This window comes from Gouania willdenowi, chromosome 7 (genome assembly GCF_900634775.1).
Source record: "Gouania willdenowi chromosome 7, fGouWil2.1, whole genome shotgun sequence".
Classification (NCBI taxonomy): domain Eukaryota; kingdom Metazoa; phylum Chordata; class Actinopteri; order Blenniiformes; family Gobiesocidae; genus Gouania; species Gouania willdenowi.
The window spans coordinates 5,285,942-5,309,271 of record NC_041050.1 but is presented as its reverse complement, the minus strand read 5'-3'; the positions used below and the strand labels follow the sequence as shown (position 1 = coordinate 5,309,271).

At 38.5% G+C, this 23,330-nt stretch overlaps 1 protein-coding gene across 1 annotated transcript; it reads left to right on the top strand.

Annotated features, from left to right (window-relative positions):
- Positions 1 to 1,074: 1,074 nt before the first annotated feature.
- slc12a5b (solute carrier family 12 member 5b) lies at positions 1,075 to 20,599 on the top strand. The gene is made up of 24 exons (XM_028453721.1): positions 1,075 to 1,122; positions 1,207 to 1,350; positions 6,141 to 6,287; positions 7,330 to 7,384; positions 7,452 to 7,582; positions 9,036 to 9,283; positions 9,368 to 9,579; positions 9,670 to 9,837; positions 11,551 to 11,649; positions 12,398 to 12,455; positions 12,568 to 12,742; positions 13,373 to 13,491; positions 13,578 to 13,676; positions 13,916 to 14,035; positions 14,299 to 14,403; positions 14,489 to 14,657; positions 15,648 to 15,843; positions 16,678 to 16,847; positions 16,966 to 17,097; positions 17,908 to 18,015; positions 18,159 to 18,278; positions 18,363 to 18,523; positions 19,152 to 19,285; positions 20,478 to 20,599. The coding sequence occupies exons 1-24, from the start codon at positions 1,108 to 1,110 to the stop codon at positions 20,567 to 20,569; spliced, it is 3,177 nt and encodes a 1,058-aa protein (XP_028309522.1). The 5' UTR covers positions 1,075 to 1,107; the 3' UTR covers positions 20,570 to 20,599.
- The last annotated feature ends 2,731 nt before the right edge of the window (positions 20,600 to 23,330 follow it).

The window sequence follows — 23,330 nt, the reverse complement described above, 5'->3', positions numbered from 1 at the left end:
GCATTAGCATTAGCATTAGGAGCAAAGACATATCTCCTGAGCGTGGCATCGCAAAACCTGTTGTTGCTTATAGTCCGTAATAGTATATTTACTTCATTTATCAACAGTGAATGTATGCATGTACAATACAGGAAACAGTTTGATGAAATCATTATCAAATATGATGAGGCTGCAAAATGGAAGGAAAAAAGACACAACGATAACTTCAGAATAGCTCTCTTACCGATCTGAGTATATAGAAGTTAAACAAACAATATTTGTGTATTTTAAAATTTTAAATTGATAAATGATAAAATGGCTGTTACCGGTAAGAGACTTTACCAATGTTATAAATTATCATTTGAAATGTTTTTCACTCTGGTTTTAATGTTAAACATTTTCTTTCTTGAAAAAAAACAGTTAAATATTTTGTGGAGATCATACTGTTTTGACTGTGTGACCCTGGGGAACATGCTTTTTTTTTTGCTGTACTAAAGTGTAATTGCACATCTACTACTGTAGGCGGCAGTGGCGCTGTCATGTGTGTGAGTTTGCGCTCTATTTAGAGACCATAGAGCAGGGGTTCACAACCTTTTCAGCCCATGACACGATACAAAATAAGTAATTATTATTTTTTCATTAAAGAAAAATAAAAAGTAATAAAAGTATGTATGATTCATGCTGATATCGGATCAATATCAGTATCAGCTGATACGCAAGGCAGCAATATTGGTATCATATTGGAAATGAAAAAGTTGTATTGGGACATCCCTAGTAGTATTTTGATTAGAGATTTTCCTGTCATAAAAACACTGTTTCATCTGTCTGTATTTTAATTACTCCTACCCTAGGAAGCAGGGTAGGAGAAACATGTACAGCATGTTTAGTCTCTTCTTTGCTAGAAAACTGCCCTTATAGAGAGCCCTTTACTATGCATGGACTAAAAAACACTTTATTCCAAAACAAAACCAAAGCCAACCATACTTTTCTACATTTGTATATACACAGCATGTCAAACTGCTGGTTTTCTATCTTTCAGATGATGGAAACCCTAAAGAAAGCAGTCCTTTCATCAACAGCAGTGCAGACCTTGACGTGGAAAAGAACCTGCAGTATGACGGCAATAACATGGCTCTGTTTGAGGTGACGACCTTTCCTTGATTAATGATTGACATCCTGGTGTTTAAATATTTTCATTTATAATTGATCTATGTGTTCCGGCTGCAGGAGGAGATGGATACCAGTCCGATGGTGTCGTCTCTGCTCAGCACATTGGCAAACTACTCCAACCTGCCCACGGGCAGCAAAGAGCACGAAGAGGCCGAGAACAACGAGGACGGGACACGGCCGCCGTCCAAGAAACCTGTCAAGGTATAGTACAGCATGGGAATGAATCCTATACGACATGCACCAACATAAACCTGGGACAGCCATTTAGTCTCTATCAGTGATAACAAACCCTTGACCTGAAGGATCACTGCAAGCTTACTTTAAAGCACAAATAAATTCAACTTTATTTATATAGTGCAAGTTACAACAAAAGTAATCTCAAAGCGCTATCAAATAATAAAATTTGTAATAAGAAGGAAAAAACCCAACAAAATCCACATGAACAAGCATTTAATGACGGGGGAAAGAAACAATGGGTAGAAATCTCCAGCAGAACCAGGATCAGAGTTGGCAGCCATCTGCTTCGACTAAGTGTGGAGTGAAAGAATAATCCCTTAATTCTGTAAAGCGTCTTTGAGTGTCCAAAAAAGCGCTATATAAAATTGATGCATTGTTATTGTTATTATTATTATTATTAGATAAAACATCAGAGTGTCCCAGACTAGTTGAACCGTGAACCACCGGTCAGGAACTATCAGCTCCAGCTTCAAGACACCTGAAACAGAAAAGAGCGAGGAGAAGGCACAGACTGCAGAAAAACATGATACCCTATTAGCAGGTCTGCTGCACGGTTTAGGGCTTTGTTCCTAGTGGTTAAGTTAGCGGCATCGCCATGGTTTGTAGATGCGGCCATTACAGAGGAGACCATGTCTGCTCTATTGATCAAGTTAACGCTGTTACACAGTATATGCTTTAGCGAATAAGTAGGTTTTAAGTTTAGCCTTAAAGGTGGAGAGAGTAGTAGCCTCCCGTACTAAGACTGAGAGCTGGCTCCAAAGGCGAGGAGCCTGGTAGCTAAACGCTCTGCCTCCTGTTCTACTTCTAGACACGTTTGGAACTTCTATTAGACCAGCAAATTGAGAAAGGAGTGTTCTGCCCGGACGATAGGGCACTAACAAGTCTTTATGATATACAGGAGCTTGACTATGTAGAGCTTTGTATGCTAACAGGATGATTTTAAACTCTATTCTAGATTTTACAGGAAGCCAATGAATGGAAGCCAATACTAGAGAGATATGCTCTCTCCTGCTTGTACCTGCTAATAACCTGGCTGCAGCATTCTGAATAGACTTTTTAGTGAGTTACTGGGACATCCTGACAGTAGAGAGTTACAATAATCTAGTCTAGATGTAACAAATGCATGTATTAGTTTTTCAGCATCACTCTGGGCCAAGATATTCCTGGAAGAAGGCTGTTCTTAAGTATTGCTTAATATGAGAGTTAAAGGATAAGTCAGTATCAAAGTTAACGCCTAAGTTATGAGTCATTTTAGTTCAGGGTCCAAATGGGAGGAGTTTGATCTAAAGTGGGCCACAGATTTTAAGCAGTAAAATGGGCAATTTCAACATTAATGTGCCCTAGTTTACATTTCTAAATATACATAAATTATAAAATATGTAAGAAACCGACCTTATCCAAGCAATAAGTGGAGAGGATATTCACTTTAATTTCCTAGATTTTGTGACCAATTTCCATTTAATTAAGGGAATTATTATGTAAAGACTGAAGAAAATTGAAGGACTTTGTGAGAATTTTGCATTTTCTAAACACACATTCACACAGGGGATTGGTAAGTGGTTCTCCATTGGGGATCGGGGGTCATCTGGGGCGGGTGGCGTGTGCTGAGATTGGGGTCGGAGGCAGGGTGCGCTGGGCCCTCAGCACCTTGGGGCTTTCGCGGGTGTGTGTGTGGGGGCTGCCTCTCAGCCTGTGATCTCTGCGGTGTCTGGGGGGTGCTCGGTCGTGGGGGGGTGGCCCGGGGCTCCTTGGCCCTCACTTTTTCTGCTGGCCTGGCGGCTTCTTTGGGCCCGGGGGGGGGGGGCACCTGGGGTCGCAGAAGTGGATCTTGCACAAACTTTGGTCATGGACGGACTGGCATGTTTTGGGCTGTGGGATAAACTTGTACTGGGCTTAACCGTAGACACATTAATCTCAAATACCAGTTTTAGGGAGCCAAGGACCCAGCGCACCCCACCACCAACATCAACCCTAAACCCCCACCCACGTCCCAGCACCAAACCTTTCAAACAAACATTTCACCCAAAAATAACAAGAAGTGTTTCTGAACAAGATTGCTGATCCTTAGATCCTTTAAATCCTTTGAACCTCCTATTTTCCTTTTTTTCCCCTTATCTTCTGACCATTCAAAGTCAATGGAAGAGTCGAGTTTATCAGCGAGCACATGTAGGAAGCATCTGTACAACACAAAGACTTTCTCCTTGAATCACGCCAACGAGCTCGCTATGCTAGCATCATTGAGCTAACAGACACCACAGTCACTTTCAACATTCAGCTCCAAATCAAACCCGAGGCCACATCTGCAATCAGCATGAGTCCAAAACGTCTGATTTCTTCAGACGGTTTTAATCATGTATAAATAGAAACCTGTGTGTGTGTGTCTTCAGAAAACATAAAACTAAACAAATACCTGCCGCAAGTCAGAAATCAGGATTATTTTCCTACTTGACAACCACAGAACAACCTTTATCTTTGCAGAGGGCTGATTACCAGATGTACCACCTTCACACTCATTTTTAGTTTAATTCATACTTCATACTTATTTAAGTCATGGTATATTCTCCTGTAAACCTAACACCTTTGTTTTATTGCATATAAGAGGGCATTCTTAAAACAATGGCTCAGGTCTGTGTTTGCAGTGTCGGAGCTTTTTTCATGAGCATTATTTATATTATTATACATCAAGTTTACATAGCTCTTTCCTGGGTACTCAAAGTCGCTTTACAATGAATGGAGCAGTGTTCGGGTTCGGTACCTTGCTCAAGGGCACCTCGGCAGTGCTCGAGAAGTGCCCTGGCACCTCTTCTGTAACTAGAACAAGTTTTTTTTGGTATAGGCACTGGGAATTGAACTGGTTCCCAACCTATGTCCCTACGGACTGAGCCACTGCTTAATATGAACAATATGAAATTTATTTACAAAAGTAAGTATAACAGGTGCTTCTCAGAGAGCACAAACCTCCGTTAAGCGCCAAAAATCTTCTTTGCAAGATATTAGCAATGATCTGGATCGGTGATCCTGATTATGGTATCATGGTCATTCACACTTTTAAGGCTTGAAGGAAATTTCCATCAGCAATAAAAACCATACGATAGGTCAAAATTATACAACAAAATCCAAATGAAATGCACAATCTGGAAGAATTTCATGAAGATTGTTCAATTACAAACCAAGATATGAATTTTTGAAATTTCGCCAATAATGAGAGAGGGATATTTTTCATTTTTCAAAATTACCCAGAATCATTATGTTGATGCAGATCCCCTCCCAAATTTAATAGAATCTTTCATGGCCGAAGGCAGACATGGGCAGCTAACGACCCGGGGGCCCCCTAAACCCCCCTAAACCCAAAAAATTATATTTCAAGAAGTTGGAAGGAATATAACGCCCGACATATAACACAGAACAACTCCCAAAACACACAAATTGACAGCAAAATGCACAAAGTACACAAAACCATACAAAAAAATAAAAAAAAATACACAAAATGACTCATAAAACACAAAATGACAACAAAGACAGACACAACAACTACTTAAACAAGCAAAATGACTACAAAAACACATGACAGAATAGCTCCAAAGACACACAAACTGTAAACTAAATCACACAAAATGACAGACAAACAAACTAACAAAATAGTCATGTAGAAGCACATGTGGGAGGCTTTTGGTACGGGTCAATGCGATGGCTTTCAGTAGCGGCTATTGTGGGTGCACGGGCTTGTTTGAAGCTTCAGGACAACTTACATTGGCACAGCTTAGACATGACTGTGTCACACCTATGAGAGCACACTCACTCCCTCTGTTCACCTTTATCTCATTATGTCTGAGCAGTAGGATATTTGCTACTTATTATCTTTTGTCACTACTGGCACAGCAGACTCCACTTCTTTACATAATATCAGCAGCACGACTAAAATGGCTTTGCTTTAACCATTTTTTTTTCAACGTTCTCCCTAACTCTTTTTCCCTTGCACAGTATTTCCCCCTCTCATGCAAGTGTAACACAGCCCTCCTTTTTTTATTACTTTCACACTGATAAAGTCTGGTTTAATTTCCCCACAATAAGGCAAAAATAAATAAACATAATTTTGTTTTTGCAAGAATAAAACAAGTATATCTGTGGCAAAAGGACTGGACCACATGTATTATTAACTTATGACAAAGTATGCAGACATGAGGGAAAACAAGTATACAGTATAAGATTACAGTGAATCTTGGTAGGCTTTAAACATTTAATCACAGCAAGGTATGGAACTGAAAAATTTAATATAGTAGTCTGTCTAACTATTAAACAACGTGTCAATACAAAGATATTAGTATTGTTACTAATATTATTATAACTGTTTTTTTTTGTTTCTTTATTCACAAAAGATATTTGACATATTAAGACTATCACAGAGGGTAAATCCAGGACAAGTTTGAATTAATTAAGGTAGAATTTCCTTTTACAGACAGTTCTTCTCTTCAGACTCAGGGAGTTCATGAGCTTTTGCTGCCATCTGTTGTTCACCTCCTTTTTATGTTGTGTTTTTTTATGTAATTTACTAAAACAGTGCAACCCCCTGTCCATAAATGAGGAATAGCAGTTTGTTTTATTGTATAAACACTTTGCATCCGCTGCTGGGTTGGTTGTGGTCTGCGGGCCATATGTTTAACACTCCAGCTAAAAGCTGAACTTCAAATTAAGATCATTCCAATTAGCTGAAAGTAAAATTTCAAACTCACCTTGTCTTTGCTCTTTGTTTGCAGGCGCCTCAGCTCGGCACTCTGATGGGAGTCTACTTACCATGTATTCAGAACATTCTTGGGGTAATTTTGTTTCTACGAATGACGTGGATGGTCGGGGTCGGAGGCGTCCTCGGCTCTTTTGTTATTGTCTTCATGTGTTGTTCGACCGTAAGTAAAACCTGCATGTGTTAATGTGTTAAAGCTGTGTTTTCACCATGCTGATAGTCTTTCACTGCTTTTGGTAAATTCTCCTAAAACCAAACCAGAAAGATGGAGGTACAATCTTAAAATGTAAATTTAATCTCATCCTTTAACTTTCTGTTGTTGCCTCAGTTCTTTCCATCTGAAATGACTGAATATGACAGCTGATCAGCTGTTCTGTAAATGAGGCATTTGCATATTAACAATGTACATAATTTGTGTTTAGAGTTTCATTTAATCTGTAGTGAGTGATGCTATAACAGGTGATCAAACTTAATCTTGAGTTTTTTAATTGTCTATATTCGTTGGTTGTAACTTTAGGCCACATTTGTCAAACTCAAGGCCCATGTGCCAAATCCGGCCCTTTAGAGCATCCCATTCGGCCCCCAGAAGAAAGTGAAAATGACAGGGAAAACATCAATCTTTGTATTAATTACCAACTCGGTCAGTTGTAGAAATATCTCAGCCCCTCCAATTACACAAATACAATGAAATATTTGCAGGGCTCACAGGGTCCCCGTGCTGCAATTGTTTGTTTTCCTCGCCTTAAACCTGCGATCCACTTGAGATCAAACTGCTCTGTATTTGGCTCCTGTGCTAGAATGATTTTGACACACCTGCTTTAGGTTTTTTTTTCTGAGCTTTAATCACTTCTAAACTGTTCTAATCTGATCTAAGCACCTTCATGCCATTTGTGTCAAAGTCAGACAAGCTTGAAATGAACCTGAAAACTGTTTTTTTATGGTTTACAAACATCTAAATGTTGAGTTTCATGATTTATCAGCAAAAAGACTTAAAAATCCCTTTCCTGCACATAGTCTAACATTCGTTCTCAGCAGGACGTGATTACATGATGTCAGAGTTCAATTCACTTGACTACAGAGATGTTAAACCTGAGTCACATTGAGCAGTTTAGATGTGTGATCGCCTTGACTGTATTATTCATTAGGAATAAAAAAAAAAGCTTGGTTAAATTCTCTGTGAATTCTCTACCATCTTCTATTTTCAGACCATGCTAACGGCTATCTCCATGAGTGCTATAGCTACCAACGGAGTCGTACCTGGTGAGCACACGTCACTCTCCTTTTACCTATACGCGTCTCTGTGTTACTGAGTGTGTGTGACTTTCAGCTGGAGGATCTTATTACATGATCTCTCGCTCCCTTGGGCCGGAGTTTGGCGGCGCCGTTGGCATCTGCTTCTACTTGGGCACCACTTTTGCTGGAGCCATGTACATCCTCGGCTGCATCGAGATTCTGCTGGTAAGACAAGGACGATGTCGACGATTTTATTTTTGGTTGTTTACTTGAGTTGACAGTTTGGCATCTAGCGTCAGTATCAAAACATTCTTTAATTCAATTTTGTCACAATGTACCCAAAATTCATCATATAAACACTCAATCTTAGTATCTTGTAGGGCCTGTACTACGAAGCTGGATAAGTATATCTGGGATATCTCTCCGTTAGCAAGCTTCACTTAATCAAACTTTCCCTGTGACAGAGCACCTGTACTACAAAGCAGGATATAAACACTTTCACTTAACCGAGGTGATTTCAGCCTGGAGACTTTGCTCGCTCCTGTGACGGGGGTAGAGATTGCAGCATTGCAGACTCACGTCACAATTCCGAAATAATTCTTTAAAATAGAATTAAAATCTATAATTCAGACCAAAAACAATACTCTTGCTGCAGCATAAGCAGGACGTAAAGAATGCAGGAATTGATGGCTGTTAAATTTCTGTAAATTAGTGAAATTGTACAATATTCATCAGAGAAGACAGACACTCTGATCAGTTTCACTTTACTAAGGCGCAGACCTTGTCTGTGGCTCTGATGCTGCGTTCATACAGCTCAGCCTACATCATAAGGTGGACAATATTTATATTTTATACAGCCTGTATTATCTTAAAAATCTAATTATCATAGGGGGTACGTGAATATATATTAAAAACCACCTGACAACATTTCAAATTAGAATATGAATTGACCAGCACTCAGGAGCCTCCATGTCTTTTCACAAATTGCACATTGTGCCGACAGTGAATCCGGAAAGTATTCAAAGTGCTTCACGGTTTTCGCATTTTGTCATGTCTCACCCTAATTCAAAATCCTATTAAATTAATCTCTTTCCTCAACATTCTACACAAAATACAACATAATGACAATGTGAAATAGTTTTTATTTAGATTTTTGTAAATTTGTGAAAAACAGAAAACAAAAGTTTTTTAAGTGTGCAGGAGTAGGTGGTACATGGCTTCAGATTAAATATCTGAGACTCTGAAAAGTTTGGAAACCACTTTTCCAACAGATGTCATCGGGTAAATGAAAGAATCGCATCGATGCCCAAATACTTTCTCTCTCCTGTCAGCATCACATCAGATCCTTAGAATGATCTACCTATTCTTGGGAAGGAAATTTTCCAAGAGAACTGATTGGTCAGGAGGCGGGGCTTTCATACTTGCTCACATCCTAGCCAGAACAAAACCTGGTCCTGACCAGGTTAGCTGTTCAGCCTAAGTTATCATGGTGATTTAGCCGCGTAAGACGTTATCCAGCGTCATTGACAACACACAGAATAAATCCTGGCAGTTAGCGCAATAAGAGGAAATCCAGCTTCGTACTACAGGCCCTAAAAGTGACAAACTGTCAACAAAGCTTAAGCTTAAGTTGCACTTGTTCCCTCCTCACAATCCTGTCTTATTTGTACCTTTTCAGATTTATATCGTTCCCCAAGCAGCCATTTTTGAAATCGAAGGTCTGGAGGGTCCAGAGGCTGAGCTGGCTTTACTCAACAACATGCGCGTGTACGGCACCATCGTGCTGAGCTTCATGGCGCTTGTGGTGTTTGTGGGAGTGAAATACGTCAACAAACTGGCTTTGGTCTTCCTGGCTTGTGTCATCCTCTCAATTGTGGCCGTGTACGCTGGAGTCATAAAGACCGCCATTGATCCACCTGTGTTTCCGTAAGTGAACTCTTTTCTTCATCTCAGAGATGTATGGTTGACGTGAAGGGAAAGTAATTTTTGTGGATGCATGACTTCTTGCAGCGTCTGTCTCCTGGGAAATCGAACCCTCAGCTCTAAAAGTTACGACGTTTGTGCTAAAGTCATTGAGATAGAAAACAATACGGTGACAACCAAACTGTGGACGTCCTTCTGTGACTCTGACACCCTCAACGCCACATGTGATGAATACTTTATTAACAATAACGTCACCGAGATACAAGGAATACCAGGCATCGCCAGCGGCATCCTGGCTGGTAATTATTCACTCAGAACAAAACAAAATACGTCTCTAAAATCCTCTTTTGCTTCTTTGATTGAAGAGGTATTTCTCTATATTTCCACAGAGAATTTGTTCGGAAACTATCTGGAGAAAGGCGTAATCCTGGAGAAACGCGGACTTGACTCTAACATGGATCCAGACAGTACTACTACCAACTCCAACCCCTACATCCTTGCTGACATCACCAGCTTCTTCACTCTGTTGGTGGGGATTTACTTCCCCTCTGTCACAGGTTCGCACTTGTTTTTTTCTTGGGATCTTGGGGGCGTCTGGGGGGCTGCTCGGCCGTGGAGGGGTGGCCTGGGGCTCCTTGACCCCGCTCTCTTTGTTGGCCTGGCTGTAGTGCCTGGGTTTGCAGTAGCGGTTCTTGCACATACATTGGTCTACGATGCACTGGCACGCCTTGGGCTGTGGGATAAAACTTGTACTGGGCTCAACCTTAGACACGTTGATCCCAAACACCTGTTTTAGGTATAACCACTCACTCCTTCCCTCTGTCCACAGCCACCACCATTACACCTAAGCTTCACACCTGTCACCAGACTGGCTTGATTACACAACACAATAAGCACAATATGCACAACTACAACTTCACACCTCACTCTCACTCTAAAGTAATCCACTTTTCTCCACCCTCTCCATTTCCTAAACTGACTCCTTCTTCCCTGTTCCCTTCCCCCCACCTAGATGTAACACTATTTAATTGCAATATTAATACATGCATTGCTGTCTTAAAAAGATTGCACTTCTTGTAGTGTTGACCTTTGACAGCATGTGCAGACAAAGGGGAAAAAAAGGAAGAAAAAAGGTTTGCACCTGTTAAACATCTCCAAAACTAATTAATCTATTATCAAAGATATTTCTTATTTAAATGCAACAGCATTGTAGAAACTGTATACAGGGAACAGTATACACGTAACAGCAACAACAACTCAACACCAGGAAACATCCACATCATACAAACAGGTTATACATTTTACAGAGGTTCAATGTTTTGACAGCCTTTTCATTAACTGACTTGGCAATACATTTTAAAATGAAGTTCAACATATTTCTGGAAGAAAACAAATGAAGGGTCTTTACTAGTATATTATCATCACAGCTCTTTCTGGAACGCACAGGCAAAAACAGTTGTTCATACCTTTTGGATTTGTCCATATACTAACATTGTTTATCTCTCCAAGGATTTTATTTTATACTGGGAAAATGTTGTTTTTGGTTTTCATAATTTTTCTAAAAAAAGAAGAAAAATGTTACTAAACTTTTTTTTGTTTGTTTTTGATTTAAGTGAAAAAAAAATGTATCTGTAAATATAAATAAACTATTAAAAGACTAAAATACAATTGCTGATTTGCTGAAATCTCCAAAATGGCGACGCCCACATACAAATTTGAGGCTAAAATCTGAATAGGTTTTGTAATTCATATTTAGACAGATCATCATGTATCACTTTAAAAATTACAATGTACATATATTACATAATGCATATATGTTACAATACATGTATTTGTATATGTTGCAAAAAAAAATTCCAATTCAATTTTAAACAAATATCTTAAAGCCAAACATTACATATTCTAGTTACCGGTAGACTGCTTGACAAAGAGGAAATATTGTATATTATGTTTGTTTGTCCAGTTTTAAGGTGTAACTTGAAGAAAATCAAACTAGGTTTCATTACAAGATACTCATTCATTTATTTTATTTATCTTTATTCTTTTTCAGGGTCACAGGGTCCACTAGTCTACTAGCAATGTTTTAGCAATGTTATAACTGCATAGCTGGAGAACATTTTTAGAATGTTCATAGAGAATGTTTTTCTAAATATTTTTAGAACTTAAAAAATAAACTATCCACATTTTTTTCTTTTTAAACAGTAAAGCATAATGTTCTAACAATGTTAAAGCTAAACACGTACCTCCACTCACCATTCCTCCTTTCTCAGGAATCATGGCTGGCTCCAACCGCTCTGGGGACCTGCGGGACGCCCAAAAGTCCATTCCCATCGGCACCATCGCAGCCATCCTCACAACGTCCATAGTGTGTATCCTTCACTGAGCCATAAAAGAAGAAGCTCATGTTCAATTTAAAAGTTAAAATAAATAAAACCTTTGAGTTAATCAAACACTGTCGGTAATAAAAGCACTGACTGACACTTTATTTAGCTAATTGTAATCTAAACTGATGTCAGTGTTTAAAACAGTTGAATGTTTTGTTAATTTAGCTCTGGGAATGTAAAATTATTTAATTTTACACCATTACTTCAGGAATATACAACTAAAACTTTCCCTTTTAAATATACTGGGTGTTCAATTTTATTCAGCAGCTGACTGAACTAAATACTGTCAAGTAAAAAATAACTGAAGTGAACTTGAATTGTAATTTTGTACTTTAAAAGTACGTTGTTTTTATTGGTTTCGTTGGTTTTAAGGTTATGTATCTGGGGGTTCTATTTTGTTTTAATATAATGTATCCTATTCAATTGTAGAATATGCTTCTGTTTAAGGTTAAAACGTATGTAACACATTGATTTATAATAAATAGGTCAGTTTTTTTCATACCTACTGCTGTTGACTCTTTTTCTCTGTTGAGTAGAATCGCTTAAACAATCCTTTTCTAACATTCCACACCGCAAAATAAGTAATAAAAGTATGAATGATTTATTATGATATTGGGTCGGCTTGATATCGGTATCGGTCAATATTCAAAGCGGTAATATTGGTATTGTATCAGAAGTGAAAAAGTTGGATTGGTAGGCCTCCACAGTCTATTCCTTAACAGTATATTTACAGACATCTCCGCCGTGGTGCTGTTTGGTGCTTGTATAGAAGGAGTCGTCCTCAGAGACAAGTACGTAATGTCTATTTAATCCAAATTTTTTCATATAAATTTGACATCAAAGGGTTTTTTTCAGAACTCATGCTCATATTACAGTTCCCTCCTCATTTCTTGATTTTTTTAGGTTTGGTGAAGGCGTCAACGGGAACCTGGTGCTTGGTACGCTGGCTTGGCCGTCGCCGTGGGTCATTGTGTTTGGTTCTTTCTTCTCAACCTGTGGAGCTGGACTGCAGAGTCTGACTGGAGCTCCACGCCTCCTACAGGCCATTTCCAGGGACGGAATCATTCCTTTTCTTAGAGTGAGTTCCTAAAACCCAGCACAGCTGTGTCCCTGGACAATCATCCCATTGCAGCCCATTAGAGCTATGTGTAGATGGTGGATCATGTTTGAATATAATGTTGGTGTTCTACTATATATGGTGATGAGCTAAGGTTAGAGATATGACCCGATAGGATGACCTTTCTCTTGTCTATATGGGCACTAGCTTGTTGGGAAATGCTTTAGAGTTTGCAGACATTGCAGTGGTTGCAATGATCTGGCCAGCAGCTCTCAGCAGGTTGTGACTCTGATTGTACAATAAATGTCGTACAATTTGCAATTCAGCTGTACCAAAGATTTCTTCTACACCACCTTCTTTGTCATCACCATCCACACCACCAGATGCAACACTATCTAATGTGAATGCATTACATACTAATTTTGACATTAAGCTTAGTATGAGTAGTACGTTAGTATGACATTTACAACACACCCTTTGTCTCTGTGCTTTTTGGTCTTGGATAGTGTGGCTACACACTGGACCAATCTGGATTATAAATCCGAACAAACTAATACTGTATATACTATATTACTACTAATGAATTCTTGCAATGTTTCACAAATTAGTTGATTCAAATTTGAGTCATTCAGGTTGTGTTTGATGTTGCAGGTTTTTGGTCATGGTAAAGCCAATGGGGAGCCTACGTGGGCGCTCCTACTCACAGCCGGTATCTGTGAGATCGGCATCATCATCGCTTCCCTGGACGCGGTTGCTCCAATTCTTTCCATGTAAGGACGACAAAATGTTTGCCTTCTCTTCTATTTTCATGTCACTTCTTCTTCATTTTACATCTTTTTCTGTCCTTTTTGTGTAGGTTCTTCTTGATGTGCTACATGTTTGTAAATCTCGCCTGTGCACTGCAGACTTTGTTGAGGACTCCGAACTGGAGGCCGCGCTTCAAGTTCTACCACTGGTATGTGCAGAACAACATTAGACACCAACAACAGGCATTCGTGCTTAGAACAGTGGCCTCTGCCATGTTTCAAATGAATAAGCGTTAGAAACCCAAGCATGCCTTTCTCCAATTTCTAAAGACAAAATACAAAACATCTGGGGTTCACGCTGGCGTCATTACAGTGTTACAGCTGCTGATGGAGTAGCAGAAAAAAAAATCTGTTACACAAACATCAAGTGACGTGCTGTCCTTCACAGGGCTCTGTCTTTCCTGGGTATGAGTCTGTGCCTGTCGCTCATGTTCATCTGCTCCTGGTATTACGCCATAGCGGCCATGGGCATCGCCACCTGCATCTATAAATACATCGAGTTCTGTGGGTAGGTACTTTTGATTTGTATTTTCAACATCAAGGTTGGGGTCAATTACATGATATTAAATGAATGGGAAAGAAAAAAGTCAAAAAGTTAAAAGTTACAAATTATAAATGTGCAAGCATAAATCTCGGGAACTTTCAGAATTTTTTGATAGCTTATTTGTCAAAATAATTGACCCCAACCCTGTTCAACATCTAACTCCACAAAGCTTCTGGGTTTTTGCATAGCTTTGTTTTATAAGTGTGAATGAACTTGATAATGCACAGGGCTGAGAAGGAATGGGGCGATGGAATACGTGGGATTTCTCTCAGCGCTGCTCGTTTTGCTCTGATGAGGCTCGAGGAGGGTCCGCCTCACACCAAGAACTGGAGGTCAGCTCAGATCAGCAGGATGCTTTGGGGAGGATTGTTTTAAAGTTCTCTCTGTAATATCTCCTGCTGTTTTATGTGTTGGCAGACCTCAGATCCTGGTCCTGGTGAGCGTAGATGCTGAGCAGAATGTGGAGCAGCCTCGTCTGCTGTCGCTCACCAACCAGCTGAAAGCAGGGAAGGGTCTGACCATCGTCGGCACTTCTGTACAAGGAACCTTTCTTGACAATTACACTGAAGCCCAGAGGGCAGATCAGGTCACTGCACTGCTCATTATAATAACATTTCTATATCTTGACACTATTTGATACCTACAAACATTTTAAAAAGTTGTCAACTTGGAAATTTCAAATGCCATTGATAATAAACATGACCTTTTCTGTGTTTTTGTAGATCTTCAAAAAGCTTTTGACATACTAAATGATAGAAGAATATTTGCTAAAATGTACAAATGTGGTATAAGAGGAGTGGCACATCTAGTTATCTAAAACAGGGGTTCTCAATGTTGGGGTCAGGACCCCATTTGGGGTCGGGAGACACATGCCTTTAAAAAAAAAAAAAAAAAAGAATAATTTTTTTTGAACAATTGGAGCCAATTTTTGCTCTTTTTACTCTTTTTCTGCAACTACACCCAACTTGCCATATTTTAACCTATTTTCATCACTTTTTCTTGCTATATTTTTGCTCCAAAAGAGAAGTTTCTGTCACTTTTCAAGGCCTTTTCTGAACATTTTTTCCACTTTCAAGACATTTCCGGCATTTATCAAGCCTTTTCCACCCCTTTTCCCACCTAATGTCACATATATTGACCCATTATTGTTCCTTTTAACTTTTTTTCACCATATGCCATGCTTAGTTTGACCAATTTAACCCCATTCACACTTTGTCATGCCCATTATTTGCCATTTTAAACTAATTGTTCCTAAATTACATTACCCCAATACCCCCCCCCCCCCCCCCTTTTTTTTGCCCCTTTTAAACCAATACTGACACTTTGAGAACACATCAAATTATCATAATTACCTAATATGTTAAAAAAAAAAGTGTAGCTGTATTGTGGTTGTTTGCCTTTGTTTAATGTATTTTTTTTATTTTATTTTATAGAGCGGGCAGATATTATAAGTTATACTTTGCCCTGCTCCTTTTCATTCAAGTCTTTTTTTCAATGTGAAGGAAGAGTAAATTTGTTTTAAAATGTCTTGAACGAAGTAAACAAACTAGTAAACATCTGCTTGGTTTTTCTGTAGTCTTTGCGTAAGCTGATGGAAACAGAGAGGGTGAAAGGATTCTCTCAGGTGGTTATTTCCTCTAACCTGAGGGACGGGACCTCTCACCTGATCCAGGTGGGAGGACTGGGAGGTCTGAAACACAACACTGTGATGGTGTCCTGGCCTCACAACTGGAAACAGCCGGAGTGCCACCAGCAATTCAGAAACTTCATCGGTAAGTTCATCAGTAGAAGAGAATAATGTGATTCGGTGATTTGTGGATTATGTTACCATATCATAACATATCATCTCAGCTCATGAAAGAATATGTACATTACATCATATTCAAATGTTTTAATTCTGCTTGTGAACAACCAAGATAAAACAAAAGTAATATAATGCAATGCAACATTATATAACACAGCAAACACCATGTAACACAACAAAGAGCAAGAGAATGGAAGGAAAACACAGCATATTGTAACATTTGGCTAAGAAAATTAATGAAAAGTGCAATTAAACATAATATAACAAAAAACAAAGCAACGCAATGTAACACAACTCACAAAGCAATACAAACGTAGCTGTATACTTCTTAAAGCGATACACAACCAATCAAATGACGGTCTAAAGCTGAATAATAAAACGTTGTTACTAATTAATGTCAGAAATGTATTTCATAATAACTTCGTCACATTTTGTCACACATGTCGACCTCCACGTGTGCGTTTAAATTTAGGACCAATGTCATGACCTATGCCATATTTGAGGTGAAGGAAGTTGTTGGCGTGCATCCAGGATCTTATATTGTCGATGCAGTTGGTCACAATGTAAGTTGAACTGGTGGAAATATAGATCTGGATGTCATCGGCATAGCAGTGAAAGTAGTCACCATGATGATAAATGATATTACCCAGGGGGAGAATGTGAAGCATGAAAAGGAGAGGGCCAAGTACTGAACCTTGCGGGACACCTTGTGTAATGTAACTATATACATTTTTTCATGAAGTAAAACTCCTAAAGCTTGCTGAGGTCCTTTGTCACTCTGTGTTCTTTCTTCTGTGTGCAGAGGTGGTCAGAGAGACAACAATAGCCAGTTTGGCCCTCATGGTTCCTAAAAACATCTGCAATTATCCTTCCAATGGTGAGCGCTTCACTGAAGGTCACATAGATGTTTGGTGGATTGTCCATGATGGAGGAATGCTGGTGCTCCTGCCCTTCCTGCTACGCCAACACAAGGTGTGGAGGACGAAAACTCATTTTCCTGCACTTTGAACATCATAAATGATAAAGTGCTTTTTGAATAAAAAGAACACCAAGCATGATGTAAGAAAAATATCAATGTTTTGTTCTGCAGGTGTGGAGAAAATGTAAGATGCGCATTTTCACCGTGGCTCAGATGTGTGACAACAGTATCCAGATGAAGAAAAGCCTCATCACCTTCCTCTATCAGTTACGCATTGATGCTGTGGTGGAAGTGGTGGAAATGGTGCGGAATGACTTTTAAATGTTTGAAATCTGTTTAGTGCAAATCAGGGATTTCTGACTCTGAGTAGCAGTATTACCTTTTACAGCAAATTTTGGTTTAGTTTTAGTCTTTTGACTAAAATACAATGTAGTTTACTAAATGACATTAAGATTTTAGTCGACTAAATCTGTTACAGATGTAGTCGACTATAATGTATGGAAATATTACTCAATCAAATTTCAAGATGGTGTTTACATCTGAACATCTGCAAAACCTTTTCATTGTATGCCTAAGAAGATCAATATTAAAGGTGCAACGATATACTGTATTGTGATATTAAAATGTCACAAGATGTATTGTCAAGGGTATGAGTGGTATCTCTGGGGGGGGTCAAATCCTTTTTTTTAAATCCAAACAATCTCCTACACATCACATTGCAATGTTTTTTTTTTTTTTTTTAATTATTTTTTATTTATTTACATTAGTTAAAAAATTAGTAGTTAAAAAGGTCATACCTGTCCAGAGTAAATGTCAAATTAAATCATGTTACATTTCCAACTGCAGTTTCTCTTTTTTTCTTTTTTCTTTTTCCAAAAATATTGCAACGTATTGTTATTGTGAGCCCATTATTAACCATCGTATTGTGAACTCAGTGCATCGTCCCAGCTCTACTGAGCATCATTTGCTGAAGCCATTGAAAAGTGTTCCAGGGAGCCATGAGCCAAATGGAATCAATACGCTCTTTCTAACTTTGTGAACATGTCATTCGGGAGGTAAACCAACTGTCTTGACATATTTATTATCTCAGGACTCTGTTCTCTGTTTTCACAGCACGACAGCGACATGTCAGAGTACACTTATGGTAAAACACTGATCATGGAGCAACGATCTCAGATCCTCAAACAGATGCATCTGACCAAGAATGAGATGGAGAGAGAAGTGACTTTTTTCATTATTACCATAGCTGATTAAAATACTGCCATTAAAACAGGAAATTCGTTTGTAATAGAATGAACCTGTCTGGACCTGTCCTCACTGGTGTGATAGCAGATAAGGTGATCATTTGAATCTTGTTTCCACAGATCCAGAGTATTACAGATTCATCCCGTGGGTCAATTCGTCGTAAAACTCCATCTACACTCCGAGCTCAGCAAAGTGTTGAAGAGGCAGCCGGCATAGCTGAAAAAATAGCAGAGGAGGAGGTAAAAACCACATTACTGATGTAGCCTACAACTTCATGTACTATTATAGTTGACCTTTTTCATACAGAGCTCTCTTGTTCACAGGTGGCTTACAGTAAGAACACCTCCACACCAACCAGTCCAACAGGTGTCACGTCACACACAGTGTCTGCAGGTGGCGCTACAGCGGCGAAGAACATCAAAAGTGCAGAGACAGGGAAGAACCTGTCAGCAACAACCCAGGAGGCCAACAAAAACATGAAGCCGTGAGTCAAAGAACAACAGTCCCACACATAACGCCCACTGATTAGTAACAAAGGTTTGTGCATTGATTCATGTCTTTATTTAAACAAAAAAGAAAAAAAGTTGAATGTAAACAAAGCTTTGAACTTGATAACAGAAAATCCTGAGAAAAACACTTTGAATTCCAGTTTTGTTTGCATGCTTTGAAGAATGGATCATCGTAGTTTACTTTGATTTAAACTTGATAGACTTGACGATGGAGGGAAAATAGTGGAGAGTTGGACTATTTTTAGTGTAGAAAGAGAACATCAAAGTATCACAAGCTATTAAAACTCCAACACCATGACATAACGAGAGAAAAAGGACAGAGAGAGGAGGTTCCCGAGCATCCTAAATCTAGAGTTTCACTTAATTTTTATGTATAGATTATTTTCCAGATGGCTCAATTATTTAAAAAATATTTTTTTGGTCCACATGATGTATTTTCCATAAAATGTTTCCAACTTCTGGTATCAAACTAAATGATTACTATATCTCCCCCAAAACTGCTGCAGTGAATGGGAGAACCTGTAAGTAACACAGTTTGTAAAAGGCAAAATGAGTGGTGGGGTTTTTTGTGAGCTGAATTTTCTTGGACGTTTCTTTCCTCAGGAAACAGACGGACCTCCGGCGAATGCACACGGCCGTGCGGCTGAATGAAGTCATCATAAAGAAGTCTAAGGAGGCTAAACTGGTCCTGCTCAACATGCCTGGGCCTCCAAAGGACCGAGAGGGCAATGAAAACTGTATCCTTTTTTCCTCTTAGAGCTGAGTGTTTACCCCTGTAAATAAATGCACAGAACAGTCTGGTGCATTTTTAGTTTATATGTGTTAAAATGATCAATTTGCTTCTTTTCCTCCCAAGTTTTTGTATTGAACATTTTGTACAATCAGAGGCCAAAAACAGGGTGTCAAAACCTGCTGAGAGCTGCTGGTCAGATCATAGCAAATACTGCAATCTCTGCAAACTCTGCAAACTGCCAACTCGAAAACATTTCCCAGTAAGCTAGTGCCATGTCTCTAACCTTTGCTCAATGCCGTATATGGAATTACCTTGCTCTAGAAATAGTTGAAGAAAAAGACGACATAAATCAGTAACACAGGGCGCTGGGTTTTTGACCCCCAAGTTTAAATATATCTTAATGGTAGACTGATTGAAAAATGAAGGCCTCTAAGCTCTTCACTGTGATCTATTGAAAACAGTTAACCTTTGTTCAAAAGAGTATAAACCTTATAATATCGAGATGTTAAATACTTTGATACACTTCATGACAAACGCTGCTCATGTTTATTTTGCAAGTTTGAAAGACACACTCTTTTAGAAAATATGACCTTTAGTGTTTGCTTTGTATTGTCCTCAACAATTCCATTTTTTCTGGTCCTTATTTTATACTTTATTACCTCCGCCAATGACGTAATACTTTCGCTGGCGTTTTTTTGTTTGTTTGTTTGTGTGTTAGCAGAATTACGCTGAAAGTCCTTAACGAATTTTGACAAAATTTTAGCCAAAGATAGACCTTATGCCGTGGAAGGTTTTACTGTGATTCGGATCAATATACGGATTTGGGATCAGTTTCCAAAAACGAAAAATCCCTATCTCTCAATATCGGCGAAATTTCTCAACTTTCTATCTCGGTTCGCTTATGACCGATCTTTATGAAATTGGACTCAGTTATGTCGGGTTGGTTCTTCAATCACCTCAAAGAGTTTTATCCAGATTGAATCTGGATTGCGCATTTCATCACGATTTTACATAAAAATGTAGGTGCCCATACATTTGGACCTACTGTATGGTTATTAATGGTGATAGAAATTTCTTCCAATCCTTTGAAGAATAAATGATCATGATATCAGAATTACTGATCCAGATAACTGACAATATCTGGAAAAGAGGAGATGTAAACAGAGCTGCAATCCTTGACTTGGATCATCTCTCAGACATGGAGTTCCTTGAAGTTCTCACCGAAGGACTGAACCGTGTTCTCCTGGTGCGAGGAGGAGGACGTGAGGTCATCACCATCTACTCCTGAGCTGAGCTTTGAGCACGTTTCATCATCACCCACATGAACTCTGCTCTCACTTCCTCCGTTCCAGTCTAGGAAATACTATACCTCCTAATCTAAATGCTTGTGATGTGGAGTTTGTTGGTTTTATATTTTGATAGCGCTATGAGATGACTTTAGTTGTAATTTGTGCTATTTAAAAAAAGTTGAATTGAATTAATCTTTTGCCACCAGTCATACATCATATCTGCATTGTTTTTAGGAGACACAGAGACACAAATTGTTAAGGTTTCACCTCTGAAGGAAACACAAGCATGAAGTCACCTCTTTTTCCTGAATGCAGAATAAGTTACAGGGAGCTTGAGAGTCCGCAGCTTCATAATCTAAATTTACCCTTTTCTTCCTGCTTTTTCTTTATGTTCTGTGAAAAAAAAAACATGCGATATAATTTCATTATCTCCTGCTTTTTAGTTTCGGTGTGTGTTAACTGTTTATTTACCCAAACGTATGTCCATCTATTTTTTTTTTTTTATATATATATATTTAGTTTTATTTGAAGCAGGCAAACACTGGATTGTAGTCGAGTGTACGGAGTAACTTTGGTGAAATGCCAATAAGCACAATCTTGTATATGTGTATGTGATTGTACTCATGCTACCAGGGATTTTATGACACTGCAAATTTGTTGCATATTTATTATTCATGAATTAATAGCATAACCAACAATTATTCCTTTAGTTTACACTGACTTTTTGTGTTAAACAAACATTAAGGTCCCATCTAATTTTTATTTCCTTTAAGTATTTTATTATTTTACGTATTTTAGTTTTTCCGAGTTAAACGCAATATTAGTTGGTGGAAATTCTAACAGGGATGACGTCACGCAGTAAACGTTAGGTTCTCTAACCTGACCCTTACCTGCTAAATCAGGTTTTACTTTGTAGAATATATTGGTGATGGTCAAATGTCCCTACGCCGTAAATCATCTCTGGCTCATCCTCGGATTTATGTGCTCACTTGTTGACATTGCTCACAAAAGCTTGGCACAGAACCACATGTAAAGCAATGATTTAATAGACAAAATCCATTAAGTCTCAACCAACCTGCCTGTGTGTCTGACATCCGCCACAGTGAAAATGAATCGAGCGACGCCATGAAATCTAAAGCCTTCCTTTGAGCTTCGATGTTTAGATTCTACTTGTGTGTTATTTAATTGATAACTGAAAACTCAAGAATCCAGGTTTAACTGACTACTTCTTGTTGTACGAGGGTGTGTGATGTTTGAAGTCATGTCAGAGGAGACATTTAGGAATAAGAGTGTGTGTTTTATAATGTGTATAAACACAATATTTCATCTTAACGTTAGTTCTCTCTTACTCTTCATCATCATAATTATTAAACCTCAGAGTTTCCCACAATGTGGTTAAAACTTCACATTATTCCTTTGAACGTTTTTTGTAAATGTTGGGCCATCATAGCTGTAAAACATTTGTAGAGCCATCAATGTTCAAATATTATAATGAGCACGACAGCGACGTGAGGCTTGTAAATAAATCTGTAGGTTTTAGGTTTAGTCTCCATGTGTAACATGTCAATGCGGGTATTTTGATTGTGTTTAAACTGGTAAATAAATACAATTTATGTTGTATTTCATTTGATGACACTAAATGCAATAAATTGATATAATTTTATCATGATGTACAATGCGTCTATTTTCTCGCTTGAAGAATTGATGATGTTTTACAATAAAGTCTGTTTTTGTACAAGTCTGCACCACAAATACAATTGATCTTAATCTTCTTTAGCTCATTTTATGAACAATCTTCCTCACATAGGAACAAAATACAGAGTCTGACTTTTGGCTGTATATGATAACTTTTCCCCAACAGCACTCAGACTCTCAAACGTTTTGTTCTTTGGGGACGGGAAGCAATAAAATGTTCACAGATCACATGCTAATAACAGTTTTCTAAATTATAAACCCTGTTTATAGACGTAGGATTGCGTCTCAAGCTTTAAAAGAAGATAAAAAATACTTTTTTGTCTCTCAGTGGGAACATTTGGTCATCACAACAGAACAGGTTTTACATAGAATAGAACATCAGTGCAGTAAAAGGAGACTGGAAAAATTGTTCCTCAAGAAATCCATTTTGATCTCCTTACAAAAAAGAAGACATAAAGAATCTTGCGGGAAATATTATGCGGCAGTCAAGGAAACTTCAATGGAAACATCAAAGCAGTTAGCAGACGCCTCTGACGAAGACTGGCAGTTGTCAGGAGATCAAAGTGGATTTCCTGAGGAACAGTTGTCTGAATAAATGCAACCTTAACATATTCAGAAAGAAGACAAAAAAAAAATGTCGCTGGAATTATTACGCGGAAGTCAAAGAAACTTCAATGGAAACATCAAAGCGATCAGCATGCGCCTCTGACGAAGACTGGCAGTTGTCAGTCGAAACATGTCAGGGGATCAAAGTGGACTTCCGGAGGAACAGTTGTCTGAATAAATGAAACCTTAATGTATCAGGAAAAATCTATAAAAAAAAACTGTTTGCACACAAACCTTTTTTCACACAGTGAGTGGAAAAACCATAAATCAGTAAATACAGTAAATGTCTTTCTGCAGCTCCAATATCCCTAACTCAGTCATTTTAACACATTGTGTACCGACTGATTACCTGGAAAAAACCTGATTTACTTAAAAAAGCTGAGGATAGACTTTGAAAACAGTCCCAGTTTGAACCTGTCACGCTGAAATCAGCTGAGTGAGGTTTAAAGGTCAACCATC